At 40.3% G+C, this 21,212-nt stretch overlaps 1 protein-coding gene across 1 annotated transcript; it reads left to right on the top strand.

Annotated features, from left to right (window-relative positions):
* Window positions 1-10,255: 10,255 nt before the first annotated feature.
* On the top strand, window positions 10,256-16,329 carry LOC127433829 (putative transcription factor Ovo-like 1). The gene is made up of 4 exons (XM_051686082.1): window positions 10,256-11,104; window positions 13,088-13,332; window positions 13,784-13,967; window positions 14,805-16,329. The coding sequence occupies exons 1-4, from the start codon at window positions 11,014-11,016 to the stop codon at window positions 15,113-15,115; spliced, it is 831 nt and encodes a 276-aa protein (XP_051542042.1). The 5' UTR covers window positions 10,256-11,013; the 3' UTR covers window positions 15,116-16,329.
* The last annotated feature ends 4,883 nt before the right edge of the window (window positions 16,330-21,212 follow it).

Genomic DNA, 21,212 nt, shown 5'->3' with positions numbered 1-21,212 from the left:
AAATTAATTCATCAAAACTGATTCAAACAAAAACTTGATGCTGAACAGCATCTCAACTCAGTGGATTTCTGTTCTTAGTATCAGTTTATAAATTAAATGTCTTTATTGAATGTTGCTCGTCTGGATTCATGTGTGTCTGAATGAGCTCTTTCCTGACTTCTAGTGGATGATCGAGGGATTGTTGAAATCTTAAACAACACTAATGACTCTAGTCACTGCTGTAGTGAACAAATAAACTCATATGTGGTACATATGAAAAACATGAGATTAGAGGACGACCGATAGTGGATTTTGCCGATACCAATAACTAAGGTGGTGGGAAAGGCTGATAACTGATTAATCAGCTGATAGTTTTTAAAATCGAATGTCAAATTTTGTTTTATTCTATCTTACTATGGCGGGCAAAGAAAAAGAGTCCAAAATGAATAAAATCCCAGATGCAGTTTATTGTTCAACCAAAATCTCAATAATAACCAGAAGATTTGATGCATAACACGGGACTTTTAAGTATAAACAAGCCTGAAACACACCGGAGACTCTTATTTTGAAGTGCCAAAATGATGAAAAAACATCTCGGTTACAGTGGCGGATTTAGGCATGGGCGGTTGCCCAGGGCGGCATCTTGCGGGGGGGCGGCACAAGGAACCCACACAAACCCCCACGTCAACAACTTTGGGGGCACGTTAAAGCGTGTTTCGCCCAGGGCACCATACATTCACCCAACCCCCCCTCCCTGGTCAAAAACTTTGGGGGCGTGTTGAAGCGGGTTTCGCCCAGGGCACCATACAAGCTAGAACCGCTACTGCTCAGTTACGTACATACCTTGGTTCCCTGAGACGAAGGGAACGAGACAGTGCGTGCTAATGCATATGGATAGTTGTCCTTCCACACGACCTAGTTGAAACCTCTCGACAATAACGCCAGTATTCTGATATGTGGTGCACAAACACCATTCCTCAGAATTTTCTGACTGAGGGACAAGGAGCACATCGCTCACACCTCAGAAGAACTCTGAATCTTGTAGTGTGGCCAGCGTTCGCAATGTCTCGTTCCCTTCGTCTCAGGGAGAGACGTTCCCTTACGACTCAGCACACTTGACACTGCGTGCTAATGCATATGCAGAACAGAATCCCATCACGCCACACTACACGACATAACCTTCTAGAGAGGAAACATGATGTCGCAGTCCCACGGGACGGCGACCAACATGAGTATGCCCCAAGTGAGTGACCCTTATATAGGGCCAGGAGGGGAGCACTCAGAATGAATATATGAACTATAATCATATAGTATGAATTAACGCCTTCACGAACCTAGTCAGGAAGGGAGTTTATTTATAATGAAAGTGCTTGTGACTTTATGGTAAATTACAACAGCCTGATGCAGGCGGTTGTGTAAAATGATGGGGAGCTCGTCCTTAAGGGGAGGGCATAAGTATATGTTTGGCAAATGAAATTGCAAGCTCTCTAAACAGAGAGGACTTGTGAAGAAAGAGACGTGACGTCTAGTTTGTAAAACCTTGCAAATTGTTTTGAGAAGACCATCCTACTGCAAAACATGTCTTATAAAGACACATAATTCGTCCATGCCTATGAGGAGGCCATGCCTCTAGTTGAGTGTGCTTTAACACCAATTGGGCAGATCTTACCCTGTGACTCGTATGCCAGGACAATTGCATCAACGATCCAGTGATCCAGTCTTTGCTTTGAAGTCGGACATTCCTTTCGTGCGTCCTCCATAGCACACAAAGGGCTGATCAGACAGTCTGAACTGGCGGGTGCGCTCAACGTATGCGTGTAGCACCCGCACAGGGCATAACAAATGCAAGGATTGTTCCTCATCTGAAATAAATGGAGGAGAGAAGACAGCTTGAAGGTGAACCACCTGCGCTCTGAAGGGCATGGTTAGAACCTTAGGCACATAGCCTTTTCTGGGTTTGATGGTGGCTTTTGAAAGACTGGGGCCAATCTCCAGACATGAATTGTCAATTTATAGTGCATGTAAGTCACCGACCCATTTTACTAAGACCAGAGCCAGCAGTAGTGAGGTCTTAATGGAGAGCATGCTCAGATCAACAGAGTCCAAAGGCTATATCTGCATATCATGCACCTGAAGCCAGCGCCACAGTAGACAAGCATGATTTAATCATGAAGTTACTTAGAGGAGCAAGATGATTAAATCCATCTCGACCGGCTACAGTCCTGACTTGTGACCTAACTTTGGTCCTAAAAGCACTCGAAGGGGGGCCTCAAAAAGGGGGTCCCATGCCAGGACTGTAACTGGCCAAGGTGGATTTAATCGTTTTGCTCCTCTAAGGAACTTTTTGATTAAATTATGCTTGCCTATTGTGGCGCTGGCTTCAGGTGCATGATACGCAGATATAGTCACCACGTAAACTTGGAGCATTGACGGAGTGAGTCCTGCATCTAATCGCTCTTGAAGAAATATGAGAATTTCATGTATAGGGCAGTTTACTGGGTCTTTGCCATGTGAAAGACACCAATCAGTGAACACATTCCATTTTAGTGCATAGAGGCGTCTTGTGGACAGCGCTCTGGCCTGTAAAATGGTGTTCACGACTGAATGCGTCAGTTCTGATGTGTTTAGTGTGCTCTGTTCAGGGGCCACACATGCAGGTTCCACAGCTTGGCTGGGGATGCCAGATTGTGCATTGTGCCTGAGAGAGGAGATCCCTCCTCAGCGGTATTTCCCATGGCGAGCTGTATAACATCTCAATCATTTCCGGAAACCATGGCTGATTGGGCCATTTCAGCGTAATTAACAGAACAATTTCCATGTACACCCGGACTTTGCTGATGACAGAATGAAGGAGATGCACCGGGGGAAGCGCATACTTGCATTTCGCCGGCCATATGTGGTTCAGCGTGTCATGGCAACATATATACACCACTACTGTTGTGTTGTCCGAATGAATCAGAATGTGGTGATTCACAATATTGGAAAGAAAAGCTCTCAAAGCTAGAAAGACAGCTAGTAGCTCTATGCAGTTGACATGTCACGGCCATTTCGCACCTGTCTCCAGGTGTCAAAAGTCAGGCGTCCATTACACACCACGCCCAAACCTGTGTTGGACGCATTTGCGGTCAGCATTTTCTTTCTGAAACCTTGACCCAGCATAACACCCTGTCGGTAGAAGGCTGGTGCTGTCCTTGGTGCTAGAGCAGCCAGACAGTGGCGAGTAACCGCGATGCACAGGAAAATGAAATTGTAATGTTTTAATGTATAACAGTTTTCTTCCCTGTGATCCACATTGGAGAGGATGTAATTGCTGCACGGGTGAGCTGAATAGTGTGCGCTCCAGGATTTTGACAGTTCCTTATGAACTTCAGGGAAGAATGGGGCAGATCTACAAGACGCGGTCGCTTGATGGCAGGAGACCACTCGATATCAAGCTCTTCGACTGCCCTTGAAAGGACACGAAGCATCTCCTTGTCAGTGGTGCACACATGCTCCTCGCCCTTGCTGGGGGGAGGGGTGGCAGCATCATCCACTGACCACTTGCCTGATGCAGCGAGAGACATGGCATCGTCATCATCCTCAGCATCAGAACCACCGAACGAGACGAGGCCCTGCTGGCACGAGGTCTACCTCAAATTCATCCTGCTCGACCTCGCGGCCCCGCCATGCCTCCTCGTGTGATCCCTCGGGTATCATAGAAGAAGCGGTGGGAGGGCGCATGAGGCTGAATCATCCCTCAGAACGAGGGCGATTGGCAAGCGAAGCGTCTTGAGACTCATGCCCTCGCAGTGAGGACAGTCTGTCTCCATGAGAGCTGACTCTGTATGGGCGTGGACCAGACAGAGAATGCAGTTCTCATGCTAATCTGATGGCAGGATGTGCCTCTCACACAAGGAACACTTACAGAGCAACATCATTTAGTTATATATAAAAAAAAATATATATATATTTATATTTCACACAATATACAATATGAAATTGCTTTGTAAGGATACACAACACCTGCTGAAGCGCTGCGGGGTATCAGGATGCTGAAGCGGCCCATTCACCAGCGAAGCATCAAACAGCAAGGTGGAGTGATGTTCGCCAGAGCACTGCAGGGGAGCGGAGAGTCTTCTCGTTGCCGTGAAGATTCCGCACACTGACTCGTGTAGTCGACGGCGAAGCAGTAGAAGGCTTCTAGACGAGAGATGAATTGCTGTTTTGCAGGAAGAAAATTCTGAGGAAATGGTGTTTGTGCACCTGCTTTTATAGCGGACAGCTTCATGCCTTAAAGGGCGGGGCTCAAACACCATAGCAAATATTAGAATATTGGCGTTATTGTAGGGAGGTTTCAACTAGGTCGTGTGGAAGGACACTCACTATATGCGTTAGTATGCAATGTCAAGTGTACTGAGTCGTAAGAGAACTATCGGCAACTACTGACAAAGATTTTTGCAGATAACCGATAGTTTCAAAAAGCAACTATCACCACCGATCAATCGGTAAAACCGATATATCGATCTATCGATCCAAATCGAATATATATATAAATATATATATATATATATATATATATATATATATATATATATATATATATATATTTAAATCTAAATATCTACTAAAAAATCTTATATACATGAACGATGAAAAAATCTAGCAGTGTTCTTCAATCACAATTCATTTATCAAATGTGCAGACTTTATTTGTATTATCTTGTCGTTTGCGTCTTTCTGTTGGCACTGTCTCACACATCCAACTAAAACACTTTTTTTGTGTGTGCTAAGTGTCTTAAATGTCAATGCAAATGAAATGAAATAACTGTTGCCAGCTTTTAAATACTAGGTTTCTCCAAAACACGCTGAACAAAGATACAGATGAAAAGTTTATTTTAGGCTACCGTTCAGAAATCTAAACATAAAGGTATAGATATCGTAACATATATTCAATTATCTTCTGCTAAAATACCAAAGTAAATACTGTAAAAACATCAAATATTAATTTGGGATCTCTTTCAAACTACAGTGCATCTGGAAAGTATTCACAGCGCTTCACTTTTTCCACATTTTGTTATGTTACAGCCTTATTCCAAAATGAATTAAATTCATTATTTTCCTCAAAATTCTACAAACAATACCCCATAATGACAACATGAAAGAAGTTTGTTTGAAATCTTTGCAAATTTATTAAAAATAAAAAACGTAAAAATCACGTGTACATAAGTATTCACAGCCTTTGCCATGACACTCAAAATTGAGCTCAGGTGCATCCTGTTTCCACTGATCATCCTTGAGATGTTTCTACAACTTGATTGGAGTCCACCTGTGGTAAATTCAGTTGATTGGACATGATTTGGAAAGGCACACACCTGTCTATATAAGGTCCCACAGTTAACAGTGCATGTCAGAGCACAAACCAAGCCATGAAGTCCAAGGAATTGTCTGTAGACCTCCGAGACAGGATTGTATCAAGGCACAGATCTGGGGAAGGGTACGGAAAAATGTCTGCAGCATTGAAGGTCCCAATGAGCACAGTGGCCTCCATCATCCGTAAATGGAAGAAGTTTGGAACCACCAGGACTCTTCCTAGAGCTGGCCGCCTGGCCAAACTGAGCGATCGGGGGAGAAGGGCCTTAGTCAGGGAGGTGACCAAGAACCTGATGGTCACTCTGACAGAGCTCCAGCATTTCTCTGTGGAGAGAGGAGAACCTTCCAGAAGAACAACCATCTCTGCAGCACTCCACCAATCAGGCCTGTATGGTAGAGTGGCCAGACGGAAGCCACTCCTCAGTAAAAGGCACATGACAGCCCGCCTGGAGTTTTCCAAAAGGCACCTGAAGGACTCTCAGACCATGAGAAACAAAGATTGAACTCTTTGGCCTGAATGGCAAGCGTCATGTCTGGAGGAAACCAGGCACCGCTCATCACCTGGCCAATACCATCCCTACAGTAAAGCATGGTGGTGGCAGCATCATGCTGTGGGGATGTTTTTCAGCGGCAGGAACTGGGAGACTAGTCAGTATCGAGGAAAAGATGAATGCAGCATGTACAGAGACATCCTTGATGAAAACCTGCTCCAGAGCGCTTAGGACCTCAGACTGGGGAGAAGGTTCATCTTCCAACAGGACAACGACCCTAAGCACACAGCCAAGATGACAAAGGAGTGGCTCCGGGACAACTCTGTGAATGTCCTTGAGTGGCCCAGCCAGAGCCCAGACTTGAACCCGATTGAACATCTCTGGAGAGATCTGAAAATGGCTGTGCACCGACTTGAGAGGTCCTGCAAAGAAGAATGGGAGAAACTGCCCAAAAATAGGTGTGCCAAGCTTGTAGCATCATACTCAAAAAGACTTGAGGCTGTAACTGGTGCCAAAGGTGCTTCAAAAAAGTATTGAGCAAAGGCTGTGAATACTTATGTACATGTGTGTTTTTTTTTTTTTTTTTTTATAAATTTGCAAAGATTTCAAACAAACTCCTTTCACATTGTCATTATGGGGTATTGTTTGTAGAATTGAGGAAAATAATGAATTTCATTCATTTTGGAATAAGGCTGTAACATAACAAAATGTGGAAAAAGTGAAGCGCTGTGAATACTTTCCGGATGCACTGTATGTAAACAATTTTTTTTAATCTTCAATTTATTTTTATTTGTATATCTAAAACAATTGTTAATATAGTATTTTACCACTGTCATATAACAGTAATATTGTATTTGTCAGAAGCAGATGGTTACCATGGTAAATGTATAGGTTATTTATGTGAGCTGAGAGATGCTTAGAATTTTTTGTATTTGACATATATCGCTAATGTGAAAATATGACATATCAGCGTGTATATGTGAAATGTTAAAATGTATAAAACATTTAAATGCACACATTAAAATAAATTCATGATTTTAGCCAGTGGTTGAACATTTCCACGATGTGCTTAAGAGGAATGAGCCAATTCAAAATAAGTTGTAAATCCTTTTTATCTGTAAAAGTAACACACGTGTTTCTCTGTTTACATCTTGAACATGACGTGATGAATTAGTAGTGGTCTTTCCTGTATGCTTGATTTGCATATGATGTCATCGCACTGATCTGAGAACAGACTTGATTCAAAAGAATTAGAATGAATGAAAACATGACTGTTCGTTCATCTCTGTCAATCTTCGTTGTTTCATAAAGTGACTTGTACCTGTTTTCTTGTTTTCTTTTTGTATTTAAATAAACAAACAAACAAACAAAAGCTTTGTGTAATAATCAGTGACTGAGCAGAGCTTCATGGATCACTGGAACAGACTGCTTGTATCTGAGTCATTGACAAATCAGGTTGTCCAAAGTAGAAATATATATATATATATATATATATATATAAAACATGTGTCAAGTCGGTAGACATGTAAACTTTGAGTTCATGTTTTTTTTACAAATCTTTGAAAAACATTTATAGCACAAAAATAAAAATAAAAATAGATTTATGACCTTAAAAATATCATGTGATGTAAGTAATCATCAGTTAAAAGTTAGATTTTCCATGCAACTTGAATACATGAGAGTGTATGCAACTTAATCATTAATACAAAATAAAAAAAAGGTTTTCAAACATATGTTTTTAAGGTGAAAATATTTTTTACAAATATCATTATTTTTTAATTTTCTCATGGTTACACCAAATGACCTGAACAAAATGAGCATTTTGAGATTTTTTTTATTTCTTCCTTGTGATTTTTGTTGTGTTATTGAATTTGATTGTGATTTATTTTTCCAAGAATTTTAGCTTTAAAGAGACCTTGATTTTTTTTCCAGTCTCCGGACGGTTACGCCACACAACGTTTTTTACTTAAAAAATATCAAAATGACTTTGATTTGTGTGAATTGCATTTGCATGCATTTTTGAATAATTTAATAGATGTGAAAAAAATATATACATGATATACAAGATATTCAGTGTGAAAGTGTGTAATATGTGTTAATAACCACAGACTTGAAATGAACAGTGTTGTTTAATAAAGATGAATCAGTGTCTCAACTTCAGATCATTTAATTACAATGTGTTTTCCAATCCAAACAGACTCACTGAACATTCATTGTGATCACAGGTTTATTCTGCAGCACAATTCTTCTTCAACAGTAGTAAAACACTAACTGTAACTAGTAGTCTATGCTAGTTGTGCCTCATTTAAAGAGACACGAAAGACTGTCTGGGCAGAAAGCTGTAATCTGGTAACATACATAGCTAAGCAGCTCTTTCTGTCCTGTGGGTGTGGTTCACATCACAAACAGAGACATTTAACAGTCAAACATTGTGCCCTCTCATGTTTGAGCAAGCCACTGTTCAAAGAGTCATGCAAATCACTGTGTAGTGTCTGTGCTGACTGTTTCATGTGTTCACAGCGATACAGAAGTAACAAGATCATCTATATTATTCTTCATAGAAACCAAAATCCATTCGTGGTGTTTGTTTTTCTCCGTCAGAGAGTTTGGGAAGCTTCATGAGCATGTTTCCATATGCGTTGTGCAATGTTTTGTCCCTGGACACGGGATCTATTTGCATACAGTTAGAGCGAGTCTGTGGATGACGGCTGTGTACAGTACTCTTGTGTACGGCCTCTTTTACCAGCGCTGTAATATCCTGTGTTCACTTTACCAGGGGAAAAATACAAAACAAACTCACAAATGTGGGTATTCAGCCAACTGTACCAACAGATAAACTTTACTCCAAGTTGTTTATTTATGGGGGTTTGAAGTCATATCAAAGTATTATTATTTATACATATATCCTGTGCATCCTTGAGTAAGTTACTCAAAATGACTAAGGTGTAATACGATTATTTCATGGTAATCATATTACTAATTACTTCACTGTTAAAGGTGCTGTGAGTGATTTTTTCATGGAAAGGTATGCAAAAAATGTTCCTACTCCCTGAAAGATATTACTGAAATAAGCAAGGGTCACAGGAGGGCCGGGATGGGCACAGGCTCACCCACAATATTAGAGATCATTCTCTGACTTAAAATATATAGTTATATAATGTAAAAAATTTAAATGCTACATTTTTAAAAGTATGTTCTCAAACAAATTATAACAAATTTGTGAAATTCAGAAAATAAAATAAACTAATAAATAAAAGTCAGTGTGATCTAATTGGGTGCACTGATGTCAGTCAACTCCTCTAATACAATATATATATTTGCCCACCCATTTATATTGTGGCCCACCCAAAAGTAATTTTCTGGCTACGCCACTGGAAATAAGTGTCGTGAGATATCTCACCGGTCTCTGTGACAGCTGTAGACTCTGTAAACAACAAACAAAACTGTGACGCTTTCGACCTGTCAATCATTTTGCGCATTCTCATAGTATTGTAGCTGCAATGAATTATTGAGGCTTAATGCCATTTTTATGCCATGTTGTTCATAACAGTTGTCAGTTGAGGGCGCTGTTTTGCAGCTGTTGTTTTAAACAACCATTTCAGCACAATGTCCGTCTCAATAAAGCTCATTTGGTATCTGTGGAGTTCAGGGTTTTGGAAAGAGGCGGGCGTGGCCTATCCAACAGCTCAGTCTCGTGGATGTAGAATGGCTAAAATCGCTTACAGCACCTTTAAGTTATTTTCTAAAACACTGTTCACAGAAAGGTTTTTGTTTATCCACTCAATGAATTCAAAAAAATGTCTATATTTCCTTCTTGTTCAATGTTACACACCCTTCAGCTGTCACAGAAACACAAGCAAACGTACATGAACATAATTCATGTTTTAAATGTATTCTAAAATAAATAATATTAATTTATAAATATGGGTAAACCAAGTAATGTACTCAAAAGTAATCAACGTAATTGAAAGTCTGTAGTCTGATTACAAGAATTGAAATGGTAATGAATTACACTACTTTTTTACTTTGTAATCAGATTACACCCAACAATGTTCTTGAGACGCTTTTTAAAATCATAACGGAGTTCACATGTACAGTATGTTGGATCTGCACCAACACATACATATATAGATATATATATGCTGTATATATAAATGTATCTCACTTTAGTAGAGTAATTCAGTTGTATGCAAAATGCATATTTGTCTCCAAAACTAATTTTCATGCATTTCAGTGTAGACCATAAGATCAAACAAAACATAAACATAAATTCAGTCAAGTGTGTTCATATATGTGTATATGTTTCCCTCTTGTGAGCACATTGGACTATAATGGATGCTGTTCGACAAACTTTGCTTTCTACAGTTTGCATAATGGCAGAATGATGCCCATCGAGGCTTTATTTGCTATTCAGAATTAGAAGCAATGAGCCCAACATCATCCAATCTGCATCAGTGAGGTTATTTTCATTGTTCATGTCACAGCTGCCCTGAAACACACACGGCTGAATGAATCTGCAATAAAATGCTAGAATATTTGTGTTTTGATCCAGTTGGAGTGACAGATAACTGATGAAAAAGCTTTTGAGTCATCTTGCAACACCGCAGAATAAAAGCACACCTGTTCGGACTAGAGAGACTCATTCATACACTGGGAGGTTAACAGATAGTCAACAGTAAAAGAACCCATTTGAATCACCTTTGTGCGAGTTTAGGTGACTTAACCCTGACAGACAATCAAGTGGAACGTGAAATAAAAGCACAATTTTACTAGCAGTCCGGCAGTGCATGCTCCTGTTAGAGCGACAGTGCCCTTCACCCCGGCACAACCAGAGGAGCATTTGCATGGCAGGTCCAGTTAAATGAGGGGACCAGATTCACACAAGCTGCCATGCAAACCAGCGGAGCAGCAGTTAAAACACACACACACACACACACACACAGGTGTGGTCTTCCTGCCGCAGTTTCTCTCGAGACATATGAAAATGAGCTCTGAGATTTACTCACGAGACACTAAATGAGCAGCGAGCGAGTCGTACTGCTCAGTGGACAGGTTTACCTGCGCAGGTGTGAGCAGACTGCTGAAGTTTTACTGTTTAGAAACAAAGTTAGAAGGAGGGATTTGATCTAAACAACAGATCAGTTTAAATCTCAATGAACTAGTCGTGCTCAGAGAGTCTGATAAACGATTCGAGCATGCCACGAGCGTTTCTGGTGAAGAGGAAACAGGCCGCAGGTGCCGGATGGCAGTGGAAAGAATCTGATTCCTGCATCAGTTCCACATCAGGTACCGGATCTACATTATGATGTCATAAACATATATGATATTTGAAAATATTCTGTTGAGTGTTACATGTTTAGTTCAAAACACAGGCAGTATTTTAATAAGACAAAGATACTTTTTTACAGAACCTTTTTTTTTTTGTTAGAGTTCCACGACTGCTGATTCATCTGCAACACACTCTTTTGATAGTCAAAACTGCTGTCTAGGTGGGCAGCTTACTAGGTTTTTGAGACACTAAATCTACTTTTAATACTTTACCATTGTTTACTACACACATATGAATGGATTTTAGTTGTCAAAATGTATTTTTTTGTTTACTTTATTTAATTACACTTTATGAATTTCTCTTTGGTTGAAAATCTCGCACTGAAAAAAATATTTTTAAGATTTATGCATTTCAATTTCATAACAAATTTCCATCAAACTGAATTGAGTAATTCAGTTTCGATTTGATGGAAATTTGTTATGAAATTGAAATGTGGAAATATTTTTTGAGTGTGGGTTTATGCGTAACCATGAGAGAAAATTCACAAATGAGATTTCAGCTGTTTCTCTGAGACAGATATGAGATTAAATGGAGACTTTTGTTGAAGTCTCCTGCTCATCAGATGTTTCTCTTGAACAGGGCTGTTTTTGAGCATATGGGGACATTCCTATTTGGAACCCCTTAAAATTGGAATATATTAATTATACAAAACTGGGGGCCTGGGTAGCTCAGCGAGTATTGACGCTGACTACCACACCTGGAGTCGCAAGTTTGAATCCAGGGAGTGACTCCAGCCAGGTCTCCTAAGCAACCAAATTGGCCCGGTTGCTAGGGAGGGTAGAGTCACATGGGGTAACCTCCTCGTGGTCACGATTAGTGGTTCTCGCTCTCAGTGGGGCGTGTGGTAAGTTGTGTGTGGATGCCGCAGAGAACAGCGTGAAGCCTCCACACACCCTACGTCTCCGCGGTAACGCGCTCATCATGTCACGTGATAAGATGCGCGGATTGACAGTCTCAGACGTGAAGGCAACTGAGATTCGTCCTCCGCCACCCGGATTGAGTCACTACGCCACCACGAGGACTTAGAGCGCATTGGGAATTGGCCATTCCAAATTGGGGAGAAAAAATAAATAAAATAAAAAATAAATTACACAAAAAGCACAAAAAATAACAATAAATTAGCAAAAAATACAAAATAAATTACCAATAAATAACTATATACAAAAACTGTTAATAAAAAAAATAATAATAAAAAATGACCTTGCTTTGCGGGGCCCCCTGGTGGCTCAGGGGCCCTAAGTGGCCACTTTTACCACTTATAGATAGAAACGGCCCTGCTCTTGAGAAAAAGACTCCAGTAATCTAACAGTGTCTGTAGTTTCAGAAGAGATCTCAACAATGTTCTCAAATGTAACATTTCAATGAGTCTGCAATCAAAAGTCAGAGATCTCAATATGAACTCAAATATTTCTCATCAAATTCTCCCAAGAGCTATTCTATTCACATTCATTGTATAGCTTGACACTCTTACTGTATGTCAACGATTGACTCATTTGTGTCTCTTGTTAATTCTCCAGAAGAATTTTGAAAGAGACTCCAGAAGAGACATTTTTGTACTTAATTTGAGAATTCTGTAACACTTTACAATCAGGTTCTATTGGTGAACTTACAATCAACAGTGACATTTTACAGCTTTAATTAAACTTAATGTCAATTCATTAAAATACTGTTGTTCATTGTGTATTCATGTTTGTTCAGATTGCATTAATGTTATCATATACAACTTTTAAATGTAAAAAATGCATTATTATATGTAGAAATAAATGCTGTACAAATATAGTTCATTGTTAGTTCATGTCAACTAATGTAGTTAACCAATGATTACCAATACAACCTTATTGTAAAGTGTTGCTTTGAAAGAGCAACACTGGAGCAATGCATTTTCTATTTAATGCAACCTCACTTCAGTGAAGCAAGATGTTTTGTGTGTTTGTTTTCAGCAGCTGTACAGACACACAGTGGCGCTGATCTAAAATCAGTTCCTGACACCACTCTTCAGTCTGTTCATAAACGCACACCTGCTCTGGAGTCAGTCCGTGTATCTCGTACTGTTGATTATGGGATGGAGAGAGTCCAACCTCAGCAGGCGCCTCAGACTTCTCTTCCTCCTCCTCCTCCTCCTCCTCTTCCTCCTCCTCCTCCTCCTCGTCCTTCTTCTGCTTTAACATCAGCACCACAGAATAAGGTGACAACAACTTCTGTATTAATACAGCAGACCAGCAGAGTCATTTACATTAGATAAGACAATATGAAAGCAAGTGTGATCTAGTGTGACTAGCTCTATTCCCTGATAGCCCACTACATCACCCAGACGTCTATTTGATGGGTGTGTTAACATCTGGAGGACCTTTTTACATTTTTACATTGTTTGCCCATCTGCAATACATCTATAAGACGTACGTCAATAGTTATGTCTCATATGTCAATAAGACATTCAACAGATGTCTTTGAAACCTTTATGATTTAAATGTTTGTAAATCTGATCTTTTTAAGATGTTTAGCAGATGTTAATTAGATTGTGATGCTTTCCAGATGATAAGATCAGACATCTCAGAGATGTTCGTGTACTATCTGGATTGTTTCAACATTTTATACATTTATACTTAAGTAAACTCATCTCTCTGTCTCTGGTTCAGGGGCGTGAATCGGCCGCTGTCTCCGAGTTTCTGTGTTCTGTATGTCATAAAGTGTTTCCTCTGCAGCGCATGTTGACGCGTCACCTCAAGTGTCACAGTCTGATAAAGAGGCACCCGTGCAGATACTGCGGTAAAGGCTTCAACGACACCTTTGATCTGAAGAGACACATGAGAACTCACACAGGTGACAATCACATCTCAGTCAAACAAAGAATCACAAGCTACATATACAGTATGAGAACATGAGCACTGTTATTGACTGTGTTGCTAAACCTAGTGAGCTGCCCAAACGACACAAAAACACTTTTCATACTGAATGATTACCATATTCATGTACCATGACATGTACACTACCAGTCAGCTTCATACCATGTGACCCACATTTGGTTTTTGACTATTGAAAAATGTGAAAATTGATCAATTTTTGCATGGAGCCACATTGAGAGCCCTGTATCTCTGGCATTTAACTATATGGGGTCTTAAAAATGAAGATACAAAAATTAAAGTTTATTCTAAAGCAGAAAATAAAAGGATGTTGAGGTATCTTTAATACTTCTGGAGTTATAGACACTCCAACTTTGGAAAAACGACACAAAATAGTGCTTTTCCCCATTTTTGAACTCACACCATTGGTATATAATGCAACAAGAGGTGCTGAAGTCGACTGATTTTAGTAATGGATCTACCAATCTCTGTGTAAAAATAAAATAACGATGCTGACACCTTTCTAAGGTTATTTTCTCGACCTGTAGTTTTGCTCCAAAATCATAGGCGTAAATGGCCATTTTGACCCCCTCTAGAAAATAATGGATTACTCAGTAAATATTGATCCAGTACATTTTATATTTTGGCTTTCTTCATCATTTATGTTTATCTTCCTTTAGGAAAAATATGAACAAAATCAACATTTTCAGTTTTTGAAATGTGGTTTATTTGACATCTAGTATGCAGCTCGCGAGGCTTTGAGAAATATTATAAGCACACTTTATACTCTCAATAACACAACCGGTGTCGTGTGCAGGTATCCGCCCGTACCGGTGTGACCTGTGTGAGAAAGCGTTCACGCAGCGCTGCTCTCTGGAGTCGCACCTGCGGAAGATCCACGGTGTACGGCAGCAGTACGCGTACCGTCAGCGTCGCTCCAAGATCTTCGTGTGCGAGGACTGCGGCTTCACCTCCAGCCGCCCGGACGAGTATTTCGTGCATGTGCGGCAGCAGCACCCGAGCAGCCCGGCGCTCCGCCGCTACTACCGCAAACACATGCTGGAGACGCCCGCACAACACGGCATCAGCCCGTTCATGCTGTACCCCGCCGCGGGACTCTACATGTGAATCTCCACTGGAACTGTGTTCACTCAATCACTTCATCCCTGTGTCAATATTGACTTGTATTATCTGGATATATGAGTTACACTGTGTGTTTCTGTACTCTCTGCTAAGACATTTTACATGGTTATATATTTACAGAACATTACATATTTTAATATTGTTTCAAGCTGATGTGTGTAATTTACTCGATGCCAAATAACTCTCTCCTATCCCAATTTAACAGGTAGAGACAACTATACATAAAACCATTTATAGGTTGATACTGTGTGGCACTTTCAATATTGTTTTGTTTAACCCTTGTGCGACCTTCTGGACATTTTGTGTCTTTTTCATTTTTGTTTTTTCGATCATTTTGGCTGTTAATGCAAATACCATACATTCTGCCAAAGGTGTGTATTTTTGGGGGGAATTTTGATATTTCAACCTCAGTTCCTATACTACATATATAATACACTGTGAACACAAAATAGTTACTCAGGACCTTCAGGACAAAAATGTCCCCATTGAAACCCATTAAAACTGCAATATTTGATCCCAGTGCCATTAAAGCATAACATCATGAATTCTATGATATTATGCTTTCATTCTGGAGCCCTGACTTCAACATTTACATTTTTAACATTTGACACCAGATGGTGCCGTTTAGCCTATGGAGCAAATACATGCTTTTCCCCTATTCTCTGTTTGCTGTATTATAGAGCACTGCAGGCCAACTGAATAAATGATGCAGATAAAATTGTGTGTGTGTGTTGGTATGGATGTCAGAGTGTGTTTTGTATGTGTGTATTGAGAAATGTGTGTGTGTAAAAACAACAGTGGCATTATATAGACAAACTGGTATTTAAAGGGTTAAAATCCTGAAAATGAATGAATATTTGGTAGTTATGATCAGGACTGATGTTGGTTAAAAAAATAACTCATTGAAAGTGGAAAATAATATTAATATATAATATTATTATGGCAGTTTTTTGATGTGGACATTTTTGTCCACTAAGGACCTCTGAGTAACTTTTTTAAATTGACGCACAAGTGTTAAATGAGCCACCTGTCCAGCCTGACACAGTAACACTGGCTGAATCAATGGCGTGAGCTGGCGGCAGGACTATCTGTTTGCATAGACAAAGTTTTTCGCAATTCCGTTTGGAGGCGCATAAATTGCACATTTCAGCTTTAAACATTTTCAATCATACTAAAACAACTTTCACAGTTACACTACATACACTGACCAAAAAGGTACAATGGAAACACGTATGCTGTGAGAATTCTGCTTCATTTTTAGACATTAGAGGCTGTTCTTTTTCATCAATAAACAGTTATTTATCACTGGTTCAAAAAAAGACAAATATTCGTCAAATCATGACATTTATTTTCTTATCACCATAATTTAATTAGGCTATTTAAATCATCATTTTTTTAAACTTTGATGTATAATCCTATTTGTTTAAAGCTGCTTATATGTAGTCTAATATGTTAAATCGTCAATAGAAGAGATCTGTACACATTTCATTGCTGCTGTACAGCAAGTTTAAAATGCTGTTCTCAATCATCACGGAATGCAACAACAACAAATGTATAAAAACAAATCTTAATAATTTCTTAAAAACATCTAATGCTACTTTGTTTAGTCTATACTGTATTTTAATTAAGCTTATATACATATACTGTATATATATATATATATATATATATATATATATATATATGTGTGTGTGTGTGTGTGTGTGTGTGTGTGTGTGTGTAATTTAAGACAATGTATGATTTGGTGTGTGAACAGAGAAGTCCGTCAGCTGTGATTATTTCGAGCTGATTTCAGGTGGTCTCTACTTCTGCTTGTCTGTTGGTAATCTTCTCTTGACTCTGGAGTACGGCCCCAACGCCTCACAAAACACAAAGTCCCACAGGACACGAGTCCACGAGTCATGCTGCGGAAGATTCTCATTAAACTCTGGAGCCATTTTCCTCACCTGTTGTCAAAAATAAATGTTTAAATGTTACATACAATACCGGACACACTGACTGTATTCATGTGTCCTTTTATCTAACAGCTTGTAAATGCTTGAAATTAGTTGTGAAGATAAATTTAAATTGGGAACACTTTACAATAAGGTTGTATTCATTAACATTTGTAACCATCTCCTATGTCAGATGAATATGCAGAGACAACCATAAGTAAGCCGTTCATAGGTTAATTTTCCTGAAAACTTAAAACACTGTGTCTCTGTGGTGCTGTAAAAATTCCTTTGTTTTGAGCGATCCGCTTAGACCCGCCCCAATAACATTACTCAACCAATGGCGTGAGTTTGGGGCGGAGCTATTTGTATGTTCAATCTATGGCAGAAAGGGGGTGTATTCATATAGTTGTGTTAACATATGTATATAAAAAAGAGATTTGCTGCTTTACCATCTGAAAAATCTGGGTCTGAATGTCAACTGGGCGAAAAGCACACTTTCCCCAGCCAGCAAAATCTCCTTTTTAGGGATTCGTCTCGACTCCGTGAGCATGCGTGCACACCTCATGAACGAGTGCGTACAGGCCATTCTTCGGAGTCTGTCTCAGTTCAAATTGGGGAAAACATTGCCACTGAAGTCATTTCAGAGAATGCCCTTCTGGCCTCGCCTGCCGGCAGGCTTTTCGAGGGGGACGAAGGGAGGGAAAAACGAAAACAAAAAAAAAGAGGAGAGGGAAAGAGCAAGGCAAAGCGACAGCGAGAGCGCGAGAGAGGAGAGAGAGAAAAAAACTTGCTTGCCAGTTCCCAGACACATCGTCGCCTGGTCCTCGATCACTCCTCCACCCTCTGGCAGACGACAGCCGCTCCTCCACGGGTGGACCGGAGCAAGTCCTCCGACCCCTGGTGGAAGGAACACCCCTCCGCGTTTTGGCGGTCGGTAGGGAGCCCCTCCACCCCTGGCAGTGGCTCCACAGCTCCAGGTGGCCGGCAGCAAGCCCCTCCTCCCCTCGCGGATAGCGACCGTTCCTCCGTGTCCAGGCGGCCGTGCAGCGACTCCTCCGTCCCCTGGCGGACGGCCGCGGCTGCTCCTTTGGGCAGATGGCAGTGGTGGGGACTCCATGACAGTGCATCCCTCCTCCTTCCCGGGCTTCGGCACCAATGTAACAAGGTTAAAAATGGGAAAGGAGGAGGCGGGAACCGGCTGAAGAGTCAAAATAATATTTAATTTAAACAAAAAGACACACAACACAAACGCACACATGGCAGCTGCATGTGGCTCTCTCTCTCTCGAACTGCCACATCCCGCTGCACTTATCTCTCTCCTCGGCTGATTAGCAGCCCTCCTCCTCGTCACACATACACTGTATTAATTTAGAGAGACTATGTGGAATATTTGTACTTTTAAATAATCATTTGGCACACTGCACCGAATTAAAAAGTTATTTTAGCAAAAAGGTGATTAAAAATGGTGGCTTATACCAGTTCTCAACCAGGGCCTCGGCAAACTTTAAAGGGGTCCAAAAGATGACAATTTAAAATGAGTTATATTAATATAGTCTAACTTACCAGCAATTAAAATGCTAAAATCATCTAAAAAAATTAAATAAACAAGATGTATGAGTACAGACAGTTTCTGAGGGGCCTTCATATATTATCGTGGACAATCAGGGGCCTCAGAGTCAAAATGGTTGAGAATGTATTAGATTTTTTATACATTCATATACTGCAAATTTTAACCTAAAATCTTAATTGAAGGTGTCAAAACATTCAATGATAACTACACTTATTCAGTACATTAATGTTAAAAATGCCTCTTGATGGCTTGATGAAGATTCACAGTATGTTATAATGAACAAAATGTCAAGATGTTGTCGTTTTTATTGTTTAGGAGCAACATTAATGATTTTACAAGAACAACGACAGGGTCATGCACGTGTGTGTGTAATAAACAGTTTATGTGATGTAATGAGGTCAGACTGAGGTGTGACACCTGTCAGACCCGATCAGCAGTAACTAACTGCACATGTGTACACATGTTTTACAGGTATGATTCTGTGATAACCGTGAAATACTTTATACACATCAATCATTTGAAGTTTGTTCAGGCAGGATGTCTGGCGTAATGCTATTTACACTATTCAGTCTAAATGAAATGATGTCATTCTGAAGTTCTTTTAAAAACAAATAAAAGTATTAATCTGGATCATGTAAAAAGTCACTGCATTAACCAAAAAAGAACCATCGATGCCAATAGCATGTTTTTGTACATGTACCATTAGTACCAGGTAAATACCATAATCATAGTCTTTTCATCAGATTCCATCACTATACTGCCACAGTAGTTTTCAGTAGATTATTTCTAAAATGTAAAGATTAGATGAATGTCCAGTATGATATTCTTACGGTTTTGGCAGTTTTGGCTCTCTATCTTTGACACTCGGATCCTGCTTAGTGTGGATGCAGCGGGTATAACCTGACTTTTCTTTTTCCAGAGGATCAAAATTATTTGCAAAAAGGTAAGTCATGGTACTTTATGGTCTTGTTTTAACTGTCAAGTGGTAAATAATGTTCTGTATCTATATAGATTAACGTTAGCCGTGATTGCCTGTTAGGAGAAAGAACATAACGTTAGAAAACTCGTTCAGTGGGGGGCTAGCTCAGCGACTAAAGACGCTGACTATCACCCCTGGAGTCGTGAGTTTGAATCCAGGGCGTGCTGAGTGACTCCAGCCAGGTTTCCTAAGCAACCAAATTGGCCCGGTTGCTAGGGAGGGTAGAGTCACATGGGGTCTCCTCGTGGTCGCTATAATGTGGTTCTCTCTCTCGGTGGGGCACGTGGTGAGTTGAGCGTGGTTGCCGTGGTGGATGGCGTGAAGCCTCCACACGTGCTACGTCTTCGCGGTAACGCACTCAACAAGCCACGTGATAAGATGCGCGGATTGACGCGGAGACCACTGAGATTCAGGTCACTACGCCACCACGAGGACTTAGAGCGCATTGGGAATTGGGCATTCCAAATTGGGGAGAAAAAAAACAAACAAAAACGTTTGTTAACGTTAGCTGAAATGATCTTGAATTAGCTAGCATCCTGTAATTATTCAATTCATTAATTATATTAATTATACATCATGGGAAAGTTGAATCTTGTGTGGATTATTCTGTGTAGGCTCCAATGATGTTCAAAGTCGAGGCAGACAAGTGATTCCAATTGCTGCCAGAAGTTAATGTCTTTGATTTGTCTACTTATTTTCATTAGATGCTGTCCGAAAGAATCCCTTGACATGACGGCAACAAATACAGAAATAGAGTCAGTAATAAAATGGTGGCTTCAGCTGGCTTCAGACCGCAAAGGAGGAAGCAAAAAGGAGTAATAACCTGCCCTTACCATGCACTCACACACTTACATTAATAAAATGTAATTGATTTGATTTGATTTTCTTTGAAAATCAGTAAACTGATCAAACTAATTGTAATTGATCAAATCAGTCAAAGCAGTTCACTAGTAAACATCCCTGAGTGTACATGAGCAAAATATATCCACACCATTCCCAGTCTATTTCTGTTCTACACGTTAAAAGAACTGTTTTTCAAAGTTAATTTATGCCTTTTTGTTGTTGTTGATTTTCTCCCCTTTTCTCCCCAATTTGGAATGCCCAATTCCCAATGTGCTCTAAGTCCTCGTGGTGGTGTAGTGACTCGCCTCAATCTGGGTGGCGGAGGACGAATCTCAGTTGCCTCCGTGTCTGAGACCGTCAATCCGCGCATCTTATCATGTGGCTTGTTGAGCGCGTTACCGCGGAGACATAGCATGTGTGGAGGCTTCGCGCTATTCTCCGCGGCATCCACACACAACTCACCACGCGCCCCACCGAAAGAGAGAACCACATTATAGTGACCACGAGGAGGTTACCCCATGTGACTCTACCCTCCCTAGCAACCGGGCCAATTTGGTTGCTTAGGAGACCTGGCTGGAGTCACTCAGCAAGCCCTGGATTCAAACTCACGACTCCAGGTGTGATAGTCAGCGTCAATACTCACTGAGATACCCAGCCCCCCCAAACTCAATTTATGCCTTGTTAAAAATAAATGAATGTGTTTAATGTAAGTAATCACAGAGCTGTTTTTATGGGTTGAAAAATAGAAAAAAAGGT

This window comes from Myxocyprinus asiaticus, chromosome 43 (assembly GCF_019703515.2).
Source record: "Myxocyprinus asiaticus isolate MX2 ecotype Aquarium Trade chromosome 43, UBuf_Myxa_2, whole genome shotgun sequence".
Classification (NCBI taxonomy): Eukaryota; Metazoa; Chordata; class Actinopteri; order Cypriniformes; family Catostomidae; genus Myxocyprinus; species Myxocyprinus asiaticus.
The sequence above is the reverse complement of the archived record's forward strand: the minus strand, read 5'-3'. Positions and strand labels throughout refer to the sequence as shown.

Coding starts and splice junctions, on each gene's coding strand:
- LOC127433829 (XM_051686082.1), top strand. CDS start 11,014: ATGCCACGAGCGTTTCTGGTGAAGAGGAAACAGGCCGCAGGTGCCGGA. Junction 11,105..13,087: donor CTGCATCAGTTCCACATCAG/GTACCGGATCTA, acceptor GTTTGTTTTCAG/CAGCTGTACAGACACACAGT. Junction 13,333..13,783: donor CATCAGCACCACAGAATAAG/GTGACAACAACT, acceptor TCTCTGGTTCAG/GGGCGTGAATCGGCCGCTGT.